Genomic DNA, 15,964 nt, shown 5'->3' with positions numbered 1-15,964 from the left:
CGTTTTCATTTTTGTTTATAATTTTTGAATAACATGACAGTTTTAGTGATGGATGACTGTAAACCTCATGAGGGCAAGGATGATTGTCATTGGTTTCTTAGTGTCCTCTTATAATACATGAAATAAAAACGTGTGCTCTGCTAAAGGGTAAATTGTGGGTGATAAGGAACCATGGAAGGGTTTGAAAAATTGGAAGCAGAATTGAGATGACCAGAGAGCCACGGTTTAGGAAGATGGCTCTGGCAGCAGCTCGGCAGATGCATTGCAGCAAGGAGAGAGTGTAAGCTGAGGAATCCATCCTTAGGCACTGTGACGGTCCAGGCATTTGCAGACAAGATGGAGAGAAGAGTCTGATTGCAGAACTCTTTGCAGGACCCTGGCATGCTAGAGACGAGGAACTGGGATTCAAGTAGGATTTGGAATGCCACGAAGTGGAGGCTTTGCGCTTGGGCAAAATGGAAGTATGGTCATGACAGTTTTCCAGATAAAATTCAGGAAGAGAGGGCCGGACGCGGTGGCTCACGCCTGTAATCCCAGCACTTTGGGAGGCCGAGGCGGGTGGATCACGAGGTCAAGAGATCGAGACCATCCTGGTCAACATGGTGAAACCCGTCTCTACTAAAAATACAAAAAATTAGCTGGGCACGGTGACGCCTGCCTGTAATCCTAGCTACTAAGGAGGCTGAGGCAGGAGAATTGCCTGAACCCAGGAGGCAGAGGTTGCGGTGAGCCAAGATCGCGCCATTGCACTCCAGCCTGGGTAACAAGAGTGAAACTCTGTCTCAAAAAAAAAAAAAAAAAAAAAAATTCAGGAAGAGAATTTAAGAATTGAGTTTGAGGGACCTGAGCACATCCAGTTGAGTTCTTGACATGGGAAATGGTGAAAAATTGGTTAGAAATGTGGATTTGGAGCTCTGAAGAGACCTGGAGACTTCAGACTTCCTGCTTGAGAATCTGTGATCACTTGGTGGCGCTAGAGAGAGCTGGGAGAGTCATGTGGGAGTGAGCTCACAAAAGCCTAGGGGCAGGGGTTTGTAAAAACATAAGTAAACAGTGTCAAGAATGAGGAGGCTGTGCTGAAGAACAGTAAGGAGGCGGGGAATGCTGTAGTGAAAACACTTTTTCTTGTTTGGATGCATCAGAAGCCAGAAATCACTGAGCAGAGGAATGATGAGAAGGTGAGGAAGCAGAGGTAGGGAGAGTACCCTTTCATGTTTTTCTAAGAAAACCTTTGAAAGATGCAACTACAGTAACAAGATCTAACACTTACTAAATAGTTACTCTATGCCATGGTACCTAGAGCTTCATAGCCAGGTTTGAAATCCCCTGCAGGTTTTGGCATGTGCGTGGATGGTTACTAGAAACATGCTCATGTGAGATACAGACTTAAAATGGGGTTCTTCATTTGCTTTTTGATGCACATTGAATTACCACCTTTTTTTGAAAACTAGTTTGGAAAGGGAGATCCTAGGAGTCTTTGGGATAAGGAAGGGGTCTCTGAACTGGGGAAAGAGCAGTAAACTGGGGTATGAAGAATACAAAGATAAACTTGACTGTGCAGTGCTGAAGAGACAAAGTCAGCCATTTGTCAGCTTTCATTCTACCAACAGGTACCCTAATAACTATGCTGCAACATCTGGAAAGGGGGTGCTAGCCAGCTATGTGGTTTCCTGATTTGTGGAGGAAAGGAAAGAACGAAAGAGGGAGGGAAGGAAGGAAGAGACAGAAAGAAACGAAATGAAAGCAAAACTTGTTTGGACTTCAGTGCCGCTTGGTTTTGTCTTTTTTTGGCTGTCAGTGACCTGGGGGCTTTTCATGATCTCAGAGCAGCCTATAGTTGTCATTCTGGTCTTTCCTCACTAAGACTTCCTTCTTCCCATTTGCTGACTTTTCTTTCTGTCAGGAAATTATTCTAAGAGATGTTGAAAAATGCCATTTCCATATCCCATTATTATTTTTGGGTGAGGGGGAGAGATGTGGTCCCTGTGTGTGTGTGTGTGTGTGTGTGTGTGTGTGTGTTTTCAGTTCAATTGAATCTGAAATAATGAGAACCTAGAACGAAATGTCTAACAGAAGATGTGCTATTGTGGGAGGAAAGGAGGGGAGTCGAGGATGTTCTGGCCAGAAGTCTTTATAGGGACAGTACCTTAAAGATTTTGGGGGAAGCTATGTGAGGATAAAAAACAACTTCTTGTCACTACCAATTATGTCTAAAGGGATAAAAAAATAGTGATACTTTATGTTGAGATTACTATGTGCCAGGCACTGTGCTAAGTGCTTTACATAAATTAACTCATTTAATTATGACCACAATCTGATGAGGTAAATACTATCAGTCCCCTCACTTTTCAGATGAAGAAAGAGGGGCACAGAGCTAATTAAGTAACTTGTGCAAGGTCACATTCTTGGCTGGTACCAGAGCTGCGATGTATGCTCAGGTTATCCAGGACTCCAGCCAGTGTGCTTATTCCTTATGTGAAATTTTCTAGAATAGATGTCCTTATGTACTCATAGATGTAAGTATCTGTGTGTGTACTTGTATGAGACTGTAGGTGTTGAAAACACAGAAAAGTGGAAATTCAACCAGTCATTCTCGTGAACCACATAATACCTTTACCAAATGATCACAGCCTCTCTCCTACTACCTTTCCCACACTGAAAGGTGGTTTGGCTAATTTGAGCAAATTAATAGGTGACAGTCATTATCCTGACAGCCTTATAATTATCATCATCCACACCATTATCTTTGTTAGAATTTCTCAGGGGTTTTCCTGTCAACTCCATGCCTGTTCTGTTGGACTGTGGAAAAAGCAGAACTGGGGAAAGAGCGAAACACTGGGGTATGAAAAATGCAAAAATAAACTTGACTGTGCAGTGCTTAAGAGACAAAGTGCTGACTTTTGTCATCTGCGAAGTGTGGCTTAGACAGAAAGAGCTGGGGCAAGCATTTGGACACTGCCTGCCCAGAGATTCTTGGAGCTGCTCCTCCCAGGTCTTTCCTTGGCTGCGTGCAGCAGAAGGGTGGCATTTTGGATGGTTGAACCCGAGCTTGGCTATTTGGGATGATGGGAAAGAGACAGCACAAGACTTTTCTCTCTTCTGGCTGCCAGCAGTGTGTTCTTGCTCTTTCTGGAGCCACAAGGGTGAAACTGTGGTCATTCTCTAGCCAGAAAGCAGCCAACAGATTTTGGGGATCTGCCACATCAAAGTGTGGGGTTAATAGCATCGCCACCACCAGCGGTGACAGAGTCAAATGCAGCAAGTCAAGAAGGAGCAGGCAATGTCCTTTCTGCTTCCTTTAGGGTCTAGTATGCTTAGGAAAAAAGTCATGGTCTCCTGAAAATACCTAATTATTCTGCTCTATTGTTTTGTAAAGTTTTCTTTAAGTGTTCTTTAGTTATTAAGAAATAACTAAAGATTTAGAAGTTTTAAAAGCCCTAGATTTCTAAATGATCTAGTAACCGGTTCTAGAAGTCAGGGGCAACCAGGAACTACTCCTTAGACAATGGCTGTGAAATTATAAGAAACCCCTTAAGTTCCAGATTCTTCAATACCAGAAAAAACTTTAAGGTTGTGAAAATAGTAGCTCAGATTTATTAAGTTTTTTTTAACTGTATGCCTAGCAGTGATCTTTGAATTTGCAACCCACTCTTACCCTATTTTACAGATGAGAAGACTGAGGCTCAAAGGCAACAACTAATTGACTTAAAATCCCGTGCTAAGTAGCACAGACTGGACCAGAACTCAGATACAAACTTGGTGTAAAAAGCCTCTGATCTTACATTACTCAGTTCCTATCATTCTGGAACCAGATACTAGAAAAATGTGCCTTATTCCTATCTACCCCATCTTGATGGTAAAATAAAAAGGAATAAAGGAAAGCTAGGCAGTAATTGAAAAAATTGTTGACTTGCTTAAAGTAGTTTTCTGTTATCTCCTTCTTCCATATGTACCTAAGGCAGCCCAAGGTCACTGATGTTGACCTCAGAAACCCTGAATTTATGTTTTGTTCTCATTGTTCAGATTCCTCTTTCAGGATATTTAGGCATTCCTGGACCTGAGGAGAAGCTTTTCTCTGTTGCCCCTTTGTTTGAAGAGCTATAATACCAACGAAATGAGCAACACATAGTTTCCTGATTTTATTTCCCTCACACAAACCTGTTACTAGGTTAAAATTTTGCGTGTAGGTACAGGTGGGGAGAGTGGATGTGTGTGGGGAAAAGGGCCATTGACCTCGGTGGGGGCTATGGGGGTGCTCATATTTATGAAAACTCTCATGCAGCTGTTAATTTTATCTCTAAATCAGGCCATATATTTGGTCATTGTAACTGTATTTATAGCATTTGTCTTTTAAAAATTAAATTTATGACTGGGCGCGGTGGCTCACGCCTGTAATCCCAGCACTTTGGGAGGCCGAGGCGGGTGGATCACGAGGTCAAGAGATCGAGACCATCCTGGTCAACATGGTGAAACCCCGTCTCTACTAAAAATACAAAAAATTAGCTGGGCATGGTGGCACGCGCCTGTAGTCCCAGCTACTCGGGAGGCTGAGGCAGGAGAATTGCCTGAACCCAGGAGGCAGAGGTTGCGGTGAGCTGAGATCGTGCCATTGCACTCCAGCCTGGGTAACAAGAGCGAAACTCCCTCTCAAAATAAATAAATAAATAAAAATTAAAATTAAAATTAAATTTATTGTGTTATAAAACAATTGTAAGCATACAGTATGATGAGTTTTGACAAATTCATATAGTGAGGGTTTATATTAATTTTTTTTGGTAACAGATTTATTAAATTATAAATTACATATAATTCACTTATTTAAAGTGTGTAGCTCCCTTGATGGTTTTAGAATATTCAGAGTTGTACAACCATCAGTACAATCAATTTTAGAGCATTTTCACCACCCTTGAAAGAAACCTCATATGCATTAGCAATCACTCCCTATTTCTCCCTACCCCAAAACCTCCCAGCCCTAGGTAGCCAATAATCTATTATCTGTCTCTGCAGATGTGCCTATTCGGGGCATTTCACGTAAGTGGAGTCGTACAATACGTGGTCTCTTTCAATTATGTTATCTCACTTAGCTTAAGGTTTTTAAGGTTATACATGTTGTTGCATGTGTAAGTATTTCATCTCTTTTTATTGCTGAGTAATAGTCCATTGTGTAGATATATTATACTTTATCGATTCCTCAGTTGATGAGCATTTGGATCCATTATCCATAAATGTTTATCAGTTTTCATCACATGTAACATAAAAAATATTTAGTATATTTAATATATTCTTCTTTTTTTCTTTGATGGAGTCTTGCTCTGTTGCCCAGGCTGGAGTGCAGTGGTGTGATCTCAGCTCCCTGCAACCTCCACCTCCCAGGTTCAAGCGATTCTGCTGTCTCAGCCTCCTGAGTAGCTGGGACTACAGGTGCTCACCACCACAGCCAGCTAATTTTTGTATTTTTGATAGAGATGGGGTTTCACCGTGTTGGCCAGGCTGGTCTTAAACTCCTAGCCTCAAGTTATCCACCCACTTTGGCCTCCCAAAGTGCTGGAATTACAGGCATGAGCTACTGTACCTGGCTGAATATTTACTATATTTAATATAGTCTATCTATGATCTATCTTAATATATAGACTATTTTCTATATGTATTCATAACTGTTTGGCTGTAACATTCATTTTTAAGATGTAGACATTTAACAGAAGCCTTGATTTTTATATCCTTTTTCTTATTTTCTTACTTTCAATATTTAGTATGCTAGTAGAAACATGAAAGTAGCTTAATCCCATCTTGACTTCTGAGACAATCTGATCAAGGCCACCACAATTGGATTCATGACTGTAGTAAAATTACTATTTGGAGTTCACCCCCTTGAATAGCTATTTCAAACTGTAGAAAATGCTTAGAGGATTGTAAACACACACACACATACACACACAGAATGAAGATGACTCAGTATGATTTTACAAAGAGTTTTAATGCTTTAGAAGCACAACAGGGTGGATTCTTTTTCTTTTTCTTAAAAAATGGTGTTGATAAATAACTATATTTGTTTGACTTTAGAAGAGAAATGATACACTGACGTTCTGAAATGTCAATGGAAAGTGACAAAATTGATCCAGTTACTATAATTTTTAAAGGACTTACGTTAGTGTTAACATGATGACATTTGCTAATATATAAGTCAACAAATAGAGTAGATTTACTTGACACTTTAGGTCTTTGACCCAGCGGAGACTTATTTTAAAGTTTTATCCTACTTAGAGCTTGTTATAAAAATCAGTTATAATAAGTGTGTTGACACTGTTGCAGCTGATGACTGCTGATGCTCTTTTTACCCCTCGAGCAGTATAAAATGAAATTGTTTAAGAAATGGGATAGGGCCGGGCCGTGGTGGCTCACGCCTGTAATCCCAGCACTTTGGGAGGCCGAGGTGGGTGGATCACGAGGTCAAGAGATCGAGACCATCCTGGTCAACATGGTGACCCCCGTCTCTACTAAAAATACAAAAAATTAGCTTGGCATGGTGGCGTGTGCCTGTAATCCCAGCTACTCAGGAGACTGGGCAGGAGAATTGCCTGAATCCAGGGGGCGGAGGTTGCAGTGAGCTGAGATCGCGCCATTGCACTCCAGCCTGGGTAACGAGCGAAACTCCGTCTCAAAAAATAAAAAGAAAAAGAAATGGGAGAGTGAAAGTAGAAGTAGAATAATAGACGTGATAGGGAGATGGTGGACTAAAGAAGTAGAGACACACATGGTCACTTGTATTATGCCTGTCTCTCATGAAATGAAAGGTAATGAATTTGCATTTGAATTATGAGCTTCAGTTTGTATTACATATGTTTGTTTACCTCTAGTTTCAGAATTCCCAAATAATTATCTACATTTTTGCTTACATTTTATTAGGATACCCAAAGAATGACTTGTTTACCTGCATGTTTTTTAGGTATTATTTAATTATTTCTCAATTCCCATGATTCCTTTACCCAGACAGAGGTGGTATAGAGTAAATGATACATGTTTGAAGGGACAAAAGTCATTGTTTGAGGGAAAGTGTGACATCAGTATTAGAACTGCTTCTGGCTGAACAGGTTTGCTCTTTATGAAACCTGTTACCTACATTGGAGTCAGAGCTTATAGGGAACCACAAGGATTTCTAATTTTGAGTTTTATAAGGTGTCTGGTCACTCACAGTCCTGGCTTGTTAACACTGGTTAAAGGAGATTCCAAATTCCCAAATAGTTTACTAGAATATACTACAATATCTGTATTTCCTAGAAGCACATGTTTATATTGTTGTATGAGTAAGACTCCAAAACTTTGAATATATGTATGGATCATAAGCCAAAATACACAGTGCCTTCTGGTACTTACAGGTCTTGTTTTATTTATTTATGTATTTATTGAGACAGAATCTCGCTCTGTTGCCCAGGCTGGATTGTAGTGCCATGATCTTTGCTCACCGCAACCTCCACCTCCTAGGTTCAAGTGATTCTCCTGCCTCAACCTCCCGAGTAGCTAGGATTACAGGCGTAAGCCACTGCACCTAGCCCCCCTCCCCTTTTTTTTTTTTTAAAGATGGGGTTTCACCATAATAGCCAGACTGGTCTTGAACTCCTGACCTCAGGTGATCCACCCACCTAGGCCTCCCAAAGTGCTAGGATTACAGGCGTGAGCCACTGCGCCCAGCCACCCTTTTTTTTCTTTTGAAAAAAATTCCACTACTTAGATAATATAAATGATTTATTCTATAATATGTAGAAACAGTTCTTTCTTGGGGTTATAAACACAGACTTCTTGAAACACGTTCTTTCTAAATTTTCAGTGATAGTACCATTTTTCTAATCTTGTTTTGCTCTGTGAGCTCTGTAAGAACTACCCTCTCCAACTCCACCAAATCTATCAGGCCTGTCCTGATTACACACATACCTTCATGTCATTCCTCTTGCCTTGGCCACCCTTATATGAATCTCTTCATTATTCTTTAGAACTAACCTACTTTATGAGGCCTTGCACTCCTGCTCCCACCTTGAGTGCTTTCATTTCCCTTGACTCCTAAACTTTTAATATCCATCCACTTGTTTGGCACCCAATCATGTACATACTCTCTTATGCACATACCTTTCAATGTGCACACACCCTCCCATGTGCCACATATCTTAACCTTCCTGAGTGAGTTAAAAGAGCTCCTGAGGACAGGTAACATACCCTATATGCCTTCTGGTTTTCCTTAGCATCTATTACAGTGTAACTTAAATGTAAGTGATCAAGAACATTTTGAATAAAGACCACTTTCTTCTCCTCCTCCTCCTCCTCCTCCTCCTCCTCCTTCTTCTTTGTCGTCGTCATCATCGTTATCTTTTTTTTTCTTTTTGAGACAGCATCTTGATCTGTTGCCCAGGGTGGAGAGCAGTGGCATGATCATGGCTCACTGCATCCTTGACCTCCTGGGCTCAAGCTATCTTCCTGCCTAACCCCCACCAGTAGCTGGGACCATAGGTGCATGTCACCACACCCAGTTAAATTTTAAGACCACTTTTATCGTGCTGAATTTCTGTAAACTGGGCTTAGTGGAAATTTTAGTTAATATGGAATTTTTATTTAAAAGAATGCCAGATAAGGGAATTGATCATATTAGATCATAAGATATGAAGAAGGGAGGATATTAAGAAGAGATTTTCATTAAAATAGATATGGCACATTTGTTTTCTTATATTCTATGGTCATCGATAATATTCCTCAGCTTGGGGCCGGGCGCGGTGGCTCACGCCTGTAATCCCAGCACTTTGGGAGGCTGAGGCGGGTGGATCACGAGGTCAAGAGAGCGAGACCATCCTGGTCAACATGGTGAAACCCCGTCTCTACTAAAAATGCAAAAAATTAGCTGGGCATGGTGGCGTGCGCCTGTAATCCCAGCTACTCAGGAGGCTGAGGCAGGAGAATTGCCTGAACCCAGGAGGCAGAGGTTGCGGTGAGCCTAGATTGCACCATTACACTCCAGCCTGAGTAACAAGCGAAACTCCGTCTCCAAAAAAAAAAAAAAAATCCTCAGCTTTACCTTTGTTCTAAATGGGACCAACTAGAGTATAGATGGTTAAAATAATCGACTTGAAATTACGGCCTACTCGCAATATATTCAGTTGCAAGTAAAGAAATGAGTAGCAGATAGCTTAACAAAATAATTTACTGGGTTAGCTCACAAATGTGGAGGGCTGGAGAAACCAGGCTTTGGTATCTCTAGGAGGTCAAGGTAGCAGGACTGACAGAAGTCCCTTCAGTGCACTTTCATGGGGATCCATAAACTCCACAAGTTTCTCTTCCTTATAGCGTTTCACTCCAGATTCAGAGTCCTGAAAGCCTGCTGGCTTCTCTTGGGTCATATGCCACTCTATTGCTCAAGGTGAAGGAAACTTAATTAACAGTCCTACAAACACTCTAGCCATAGGGCAGATCTACATCCTCAAAAAGGAAATTGAGCACCATTACAAAAAAGGAGCAATGAAGCCTAGCCTATTTGTAAAATCGCCTTACCCAGTACAGAATATCAGAAAAACAGCTGGTGGAGAGGCACCTAAAGAATAGAGGAAGCTATGGGAGGAGGGTGCTGCTGTGACAGATCACAGTAAATCACAAAATGGTAGTTTTCATCGTGTTCTACTGAGACCACATGTATCTTAAACTCTGAGGTGATGACAAATCAGAAGCTGTCAGCGCTATAAAAACTTGCCTTTCTAGTCAGAGTGGATGTGCATGGGAACTTGTATTTCCAAGATTTGCTCTATTAAATATTTACTGTGAGAATTTCTTTGGCTCTTGTCCTATATCCTGAAATGTCACCCAAGGCAGGGCATGGCAATGCAAGGTAGGGCAGAGGTATTTGGTGTAGAAAGGCATTTTTGTCTACTTATGTTTGAAAACTGGTAAGGGAGATAATTCTTCATCCCCCATTACCTGCAACCTCCCAAGAATACTGGCTTTATTCATGATTCTGGTGCTTTGTCTGTATAAATTTGTACTTTTCCTGAAGTGCTGTGATTGGAGCATTTGAATGAAGGACAATCTTGTATTCATTTGTCTTCATACAACCTCTTCGTCTCTTTAGATCTTTGGCTATTTCTATGATCTCCTATCTAGTTTGGGGAGTTAAGATGTTATTTTCTTTAAAGAGGATTCTGAACAGAAATTGTAAAGTACTAAATTGTCATTAGAAACACCAGAATTGCACTGTTTACTTTTACAATAGAGTAGGTACCACAGAGAGTAAATTTCCGATGGAGGGACATATGTGATTACTACAAAAGTTTTTGATTTGGAAGTTTGGATTATTAATACAATCATGTGGTTTCAGTGTCTGGATTTTAGACCTACAGTTTTGTTCACTAATAGTAACATCTTTCTGTTTTTGGTTATTAAATGTTGAAAGTTAATTTGTATAAAGACTTATGGCACATGGTGACGTGAGTTCTGCCCAGAGCTCTGAAATCAAAGTGAAGAAATAAATACACAGAAGCCCAGGCAAATGACAGGTGTAGCTATGACTCTCTGAAGGTTACCAAATGCCTTGTCATCTAGTTAGGCTGTGCGTGAATAGATAATTGATATTCCTACTGTCTTCAGACATTACCTATTGAAACCACAGCCAAGTGAATAGTTTGGTAAAATCTGTAGGCAAAGACTCTGTTGCACTTGACTGTAAAGTAAAGTGTAAAGTGTAAAGTACACCTGACTGTAAAGTAAAGTAACTGGCATAGTGAAGAGACATGAAAGATGCAGGTTAAGTGGGAGGCCCTGCTGGGGACATGGAGGTTAGGCCTTGGATCTCCAAATCCATTGCCAGGTAAGCCGTTCAGAAAAAGAAGGAAAATTTTTCTTTTCTTGTCTTTTTTCGTTGTTGCTATTGAGACAGCGTCTCACTGTGTCATCCAGGCTAGAGTGCAGTGGTGCAGTGCAGTGGTGCAATTACTGCTCACTTTAACCTCAAACTTCTGGACTCAAGATATCCTCCTACCTCATTCTTTTGAGTAGTTGAGACTACAGCTGCACCACCACACCAGGATAATTTTTGTATTTTTTTGTAGAGATGGGATTTCAGTATGTTGCCCAGGCTGGTCTTGAACTCCTGGGTTAAAGCCATCTGCCTGCCTTGGCCTCCTGAAGTTCTGGGATGACAGGCATGAGCCACCATGCCCAGCTCAGATTTTTTTTTTCTTTTTTATCTTTTTCTTTTCTCTCTCTCTTTTTTTTTTTTTTTTGAGACGGAGTTTCGCTCTTGTTACCCAGGCTGGAGTGCAATGGCGCGATCTCGGCTCACCGCAACCTCCGCCTTTTGGGTTCAGGCAATTCTCTTGCCTCAGCCTCCTGAGTAGCTGGGATTACAGGCACGCACCACCACGCCCAGCTAATTTTTTGTATTTTTAGTAGAGACGGGGTTTCACCATGTTGACCAGGATGGTCTCGATCTCTTGACCTCGTGATCCGCCCGCCTCAGCCTCCCAAAGTGCTGGGATTACAGGCGTGAGCCACTGCACCCGGCCAGCTCAGATTTTTAAATAAAGTAAACATCATTTGGGTACCAACACCTAGTAGAAATTCATAAAAATCCCCCCCAAAGTAAACTAACAGTCAAAAGAGTGCATGAACCAAGGAAGATTTAATCCAATAATTTATGGATGCTTCAGTAGTAGAAAATAGATATTTTATTATATTAAAAGTTATAAAGGGAAAATGTTATGATTATCTTCCTATACACTGGAAATACATTTGATAAAATGTAATAACCATTATTTGTAGTAATGCTCAGAAATAGAAAAATGCAAATTCAAGACATATAAGGAGATAAAAAATTATAACCGTAGGTGATTATATGACTGTATTGCACTGTGTATTCTATATACCTAGGAAAATCATCTGAAAATCTACCACAAATAGGAGAATTTCATAAGGAAGTGGGATGAAAAATTAACATACAGACATCAGTAGCTTTTAAACATACAAACAGAAGACAAATCAAAGAAATGACCCCAAATACAGTATTAGCAGCAAGGATAAAATCTATAAAAATACAATACAATGAAATATTGAGGAACATTTTAAACACTAAGAACATATATGGAGACTTGAACAAATGCAAAACATTATGTTCTTAGAATCAACATCATGAAAGGTCAATTCTCCTTACATCAATTTTTAAATTAAACTCTGTCCTAATGAAAGCATCATCTGATTTCTTTTTGAAACAGACAGGCTGATTCTGAAGTTCATAATAAACAGGAAATATGAATAGCCACAAAATATTGCAAAAGGAGTGTAATTGTAAAGAGAGAAAAAGCCCCAGTAGAGGTTAAAATATAGTAATAGGACTTTTATAAAAAAAGATTCTGTGATGAAACAAATGTGGCAATGATGTGTGAATAGATAGACCAATGGAACAGAATAAAATATCCACATACAGCTAAGAATTAGGAATTTCAACTGGCTCTTCGTCTCCAAAATAATGCACAATATTCATACCTATAAGAAATGCAAGTTGAAACTATGATGAAATGCTATTTTAAAACCAATAAATTTGCAAAAACCCAAAGTTTCACAACACACTCAAAATCCTGGAGACAATATGAATTAGTTCAATTCTCTTGAACTCAATTCGGTAATACCTGGGCTCAAGCCATCCTTCTACCTCAGGCTTTTTCAATATTTTCTGAAATTACAATTACAAATGTATATTCTCTTTGATTTAGCAATTCCTCTTTTGGATTTTACCTAACAGATATGCTATAAGCAAAAATACATATGAATGTGTAAGGTTTTTCACTGCACATCGTTTTTCATTCAAGTCATAGGGACTGGTCAAACAAACTAAGATAAAGTCCCATGCTGGAATATAGTGCAGCAGTAAGAAATGAATAAGGAAGGTCAGTACGCATTGATGTGAAAGATCTTCAAGAGATTTGTCAAGTGAAAGAGAACAAGGCACATACCAATGTATATAAAGTGCTGAAAATTAGAGGAAATCTCTATTTGAGTTCGCTAGTGTATGCATAAAGAAACTTTAGAAGGATATACAAGAAACAAAAGGCATTGGTTACCTGTGGAGGAACTAAGGCTTAGAAGGGAAATAGGTAGATAGGGGTTGTATATGTTTTGTCTTTTTTCATTTTTGCACCATGCAAGTGTTTTGCCTATTCAATAAGTAAATAAATAAGCAAGCATACAGCCACATGGTATACATACATCCTATGTACTTATAAAAATGACTGTCTGTATTGATAGGGAAAAATCTCTCAGAATGTTAAGTGGACAAAGGAAAGTGGGGAATGTAATGTATAATATGCTACTTTTTTTTTTTTTATGAAAAAAAGAGCCATTGAGAATATGTGCTTGGTTGTGCTTATAAATGCATAAAGAAACTGGAAAAATACTCCAGTTGGTGAACATTGTGATGTGCTGCCAGTTCCCCTCCAGGCTCCCCTCAGGAATAACAGAGTCCTTGCTGCAGCTATCGAGAATGCTGTCAGCCCTTATGGGGATAGACGGCCTCCTCCGAAGGGCGCCACCTCACCTTGGATCACCACCCATTCCTGGGTAGCCACATCCAGTGCATGATCAACATGGAAGTGTGGAAGGGCAGCTCTCAGCACCCAGCTCAGGACAGCTCTGAAGGGTCATCCCAACTTTAGAAATCTCCTTCTTTATAACTGCAAGGTTATCTGCAGCTGATTTTCTCCCTCTGCCATCTGTGCCCTTCCATAGGGATCAACTCGAGAGTATCCCTAATCAGCCTCCTTCTTGCTAGGAATCTGCTTCCTAGGGAACTCAAGAAACTAAAAACTAAGAAACTAAAATTAGTGGTTCTCTCTGGTTGGGCAGGGTGGGAGCCTGGTGAAGGTGGACAGGTGGAGAAGGGTATATTTCACTTTATGTCTTTTTATAATTAAAAAAAATCATACCATGTGGATGCATCATTCAGTCAAATTATAAATGCAAATGTATTTGTTAACTTGCTATGTCAGTGATATTTTATGCTTTTCCATGTACGTCTTTGGAGAATGTTTTTTATTTTTCACTTTAGGAGGAGATATTTTAACCCCAAATGCTGTGCCCTGCCACACTCTAAATATGCATTTCTTTTCTGTTTGTTTGTTTGTTTAGGAGCTGCAGAGAAACACCTCCTTGATTTTTTCTTACAATGGAACTTAAAAAGTCACCTGACGGTGGATGGGGCTGGGTGATTGTGCTTGTCTCCTTCTTTACTCAGTTTTTGTGTTACGGATCCCCACTGGCTGTTGGAGTCCTGTACATAGAATGGCTGGATGCCTTTGGTGAAGGGAAAGGAAAAACAGCCTGGGTTGGATCCCTGGCAAGTGGAGTTGGTTTGCTTGCAAGTAAGTGGATACATTTATGTCTTTCCTTACTCTTTAATCATTTAATTACATTTACTACATCATGAACATTATGCAAGGCATAGAGGGCTTTTTTCCCAAAATATAACAAACCTTTTCCTGCCTTCATTCAATGATTGTACTACTCTTTTACTATAACAAATCTGTGTGAAAATACAGGCAGTCCCTAAGATGTTAAGATGTTAACTCATCCATCAATCCATTCATTTCTTTTCTTTTCTTTTTTTTTTTTTTTGAGACAGAGTCTTGCTCTGACACCAGGCGCCAGGCTGGAGTGCAGTGGGGCAATCTCGGTTTACTGCAACCTCCGCCTCCCGGGTTCAAGCAATTCTCCTGCCTCAGCCTCCTGAGTAGCTGGACCTACAGGTGTGCGCCACCATGCCCAGCTAATTTTTGTGTTTTTAGTAGAGATGGGGTTTCACCATGTTGGCCAGGATGGTCTCGATCTCTTGACCTTGTGATCCGCCCACCTCAGCCTCCCAAAGTGCTGGGATTACAGGCATGAGCCACCGCGCCTGGCCCCATTCATTTCTTTATTCATTTATTTTCTACAATGTGCCAGGCAGTGAACTAGATGCTGGAAATGAAAAGATGAACAGCAAACACATGATTCCTGCCCTTAAGAGGCTCACAGTCTTGTAAGAGACACACATGCATGAATAAGAATGAGTCAGGGAGATGAAGGTAAGGATACAGGTATGTTCAAGGTACATTGGTAAGGACCAAAGGACCAAATGGCTCTCAGCAGCCCTCTAAGCAGTTTCTACATGGCTAGTAATTACTCTTCTCTGCTTCAGATACACTGTGGTCAAATCACATGTCCTGTGGTCATGAGAACTTCATAAGAAGAAGCTGACATAGCAAAGAGTCTCTCGATGATATTCTTAAGGATTTTAATAGTGTTATGTATAAAATATATGTGATATATTTTGTGTGTCTCCAAAAGTAATATTCCTGATGAACAGTGACATACAATGTAATAGTGATTCCTGCCATCTTTAGAGAGAACACTAGAGACTTTATTTTCCTTTTCACCATTAAAATCATATGCCACTTCAACTGGAGTCATAGTTTGAACTCTGGAGTAATATTTAGTAACCATTACTCCAACATATTTGGAACTATTTAAGCACAAAAGGTGGTGATCTAGATAGGGTCAGTAGCCCTGGGCTTTATTCCTGTGTGCTATGAATTCCCCATTGTTCATTGAGCAAATCACAATCTCTATTCTTGTGGGGGAAATAAGGACACTAAATGTGATTTGTAAGGTATTTTTTGGCTCTAAAATGCTTTCATGAAAATATGCTTAACACAAAATGCATTAGCCATTTCTTCTTTTAAATATGCTTCTCTTCTGAATTATAAAGGGGATGTCTTGTTTTAAAAAAACAATTTCCAATTGTTGTATTACCTTGTTAAATTATAAACAAGACAAAAAGGCTTTAAAAAATAATATTGCCATTAAGAGCCCAAGGGAAACAGGAAAGTTTGCCCTAGATTTGTTTGAGAGAGTTTCTCAAAATTTGGATTGCTTGTAAAGGCATCAAAGTACATGTGGGTGATAATTT

At 40.0% G+C, this 15,964-nt stretch overlaps 1 protein-coding gene across 3 annotated transcripts in view; it reads left to right on the top strand.

Moving 5' to 3' along the window:
• The first annotated feature begins 797 nt into the window (after window positions 1–797).
• Window positions 798–15,964, top strand: part of SLC16A9 (solute carrier family 16 member 9) — a 46,119-nt gene continuing 30,952 nt past the window's right edge. For 2 of the 3 annotated variants that reach the window (XM_064374148.1, XM_012445769.3), the window contains exons 1-2: window positions 798–1,178; window positions 14,146–14,378. In XM_064374148.1, the coding sequence (XP_064230218.1) occupies window positions 14,183–14,378 (196 nt within the window). In that variant the 5' untranslated portion in view covers window positions 798–1,178; window positions 14,146–14,182. Of the gene's footprint in view, window positions 1,193–14,145; window positions 14,379–15,964 lie in introns of all 3 variants that reach the window. The other variant, XM_012445767.3, reaches the window with a different exon arrangement.

The sequence above is a fragment of the Aotus nancymaae genome, unplaced genomic scaffold (assembly GCF_030222135.1).
Source record: "Aotus nancymaae isolate 86718 unplaced genomic scaffold, 86718_ANA_hifiasm-v0.15.2.pri h1tg000010l, whole genome shotgun sequence".
Classification (NCBI taxonomy): Eukaryota; Metazoa; Chordata; class Mammalia; order Primates; family Aotidae; genus Aotus; species Aotus nancymaae.
The sequence above is the reverse complement of the archived record's forward strand: the minus strand, read 5'-3'. Positions and strand labels throughout refer to the sequence as shown.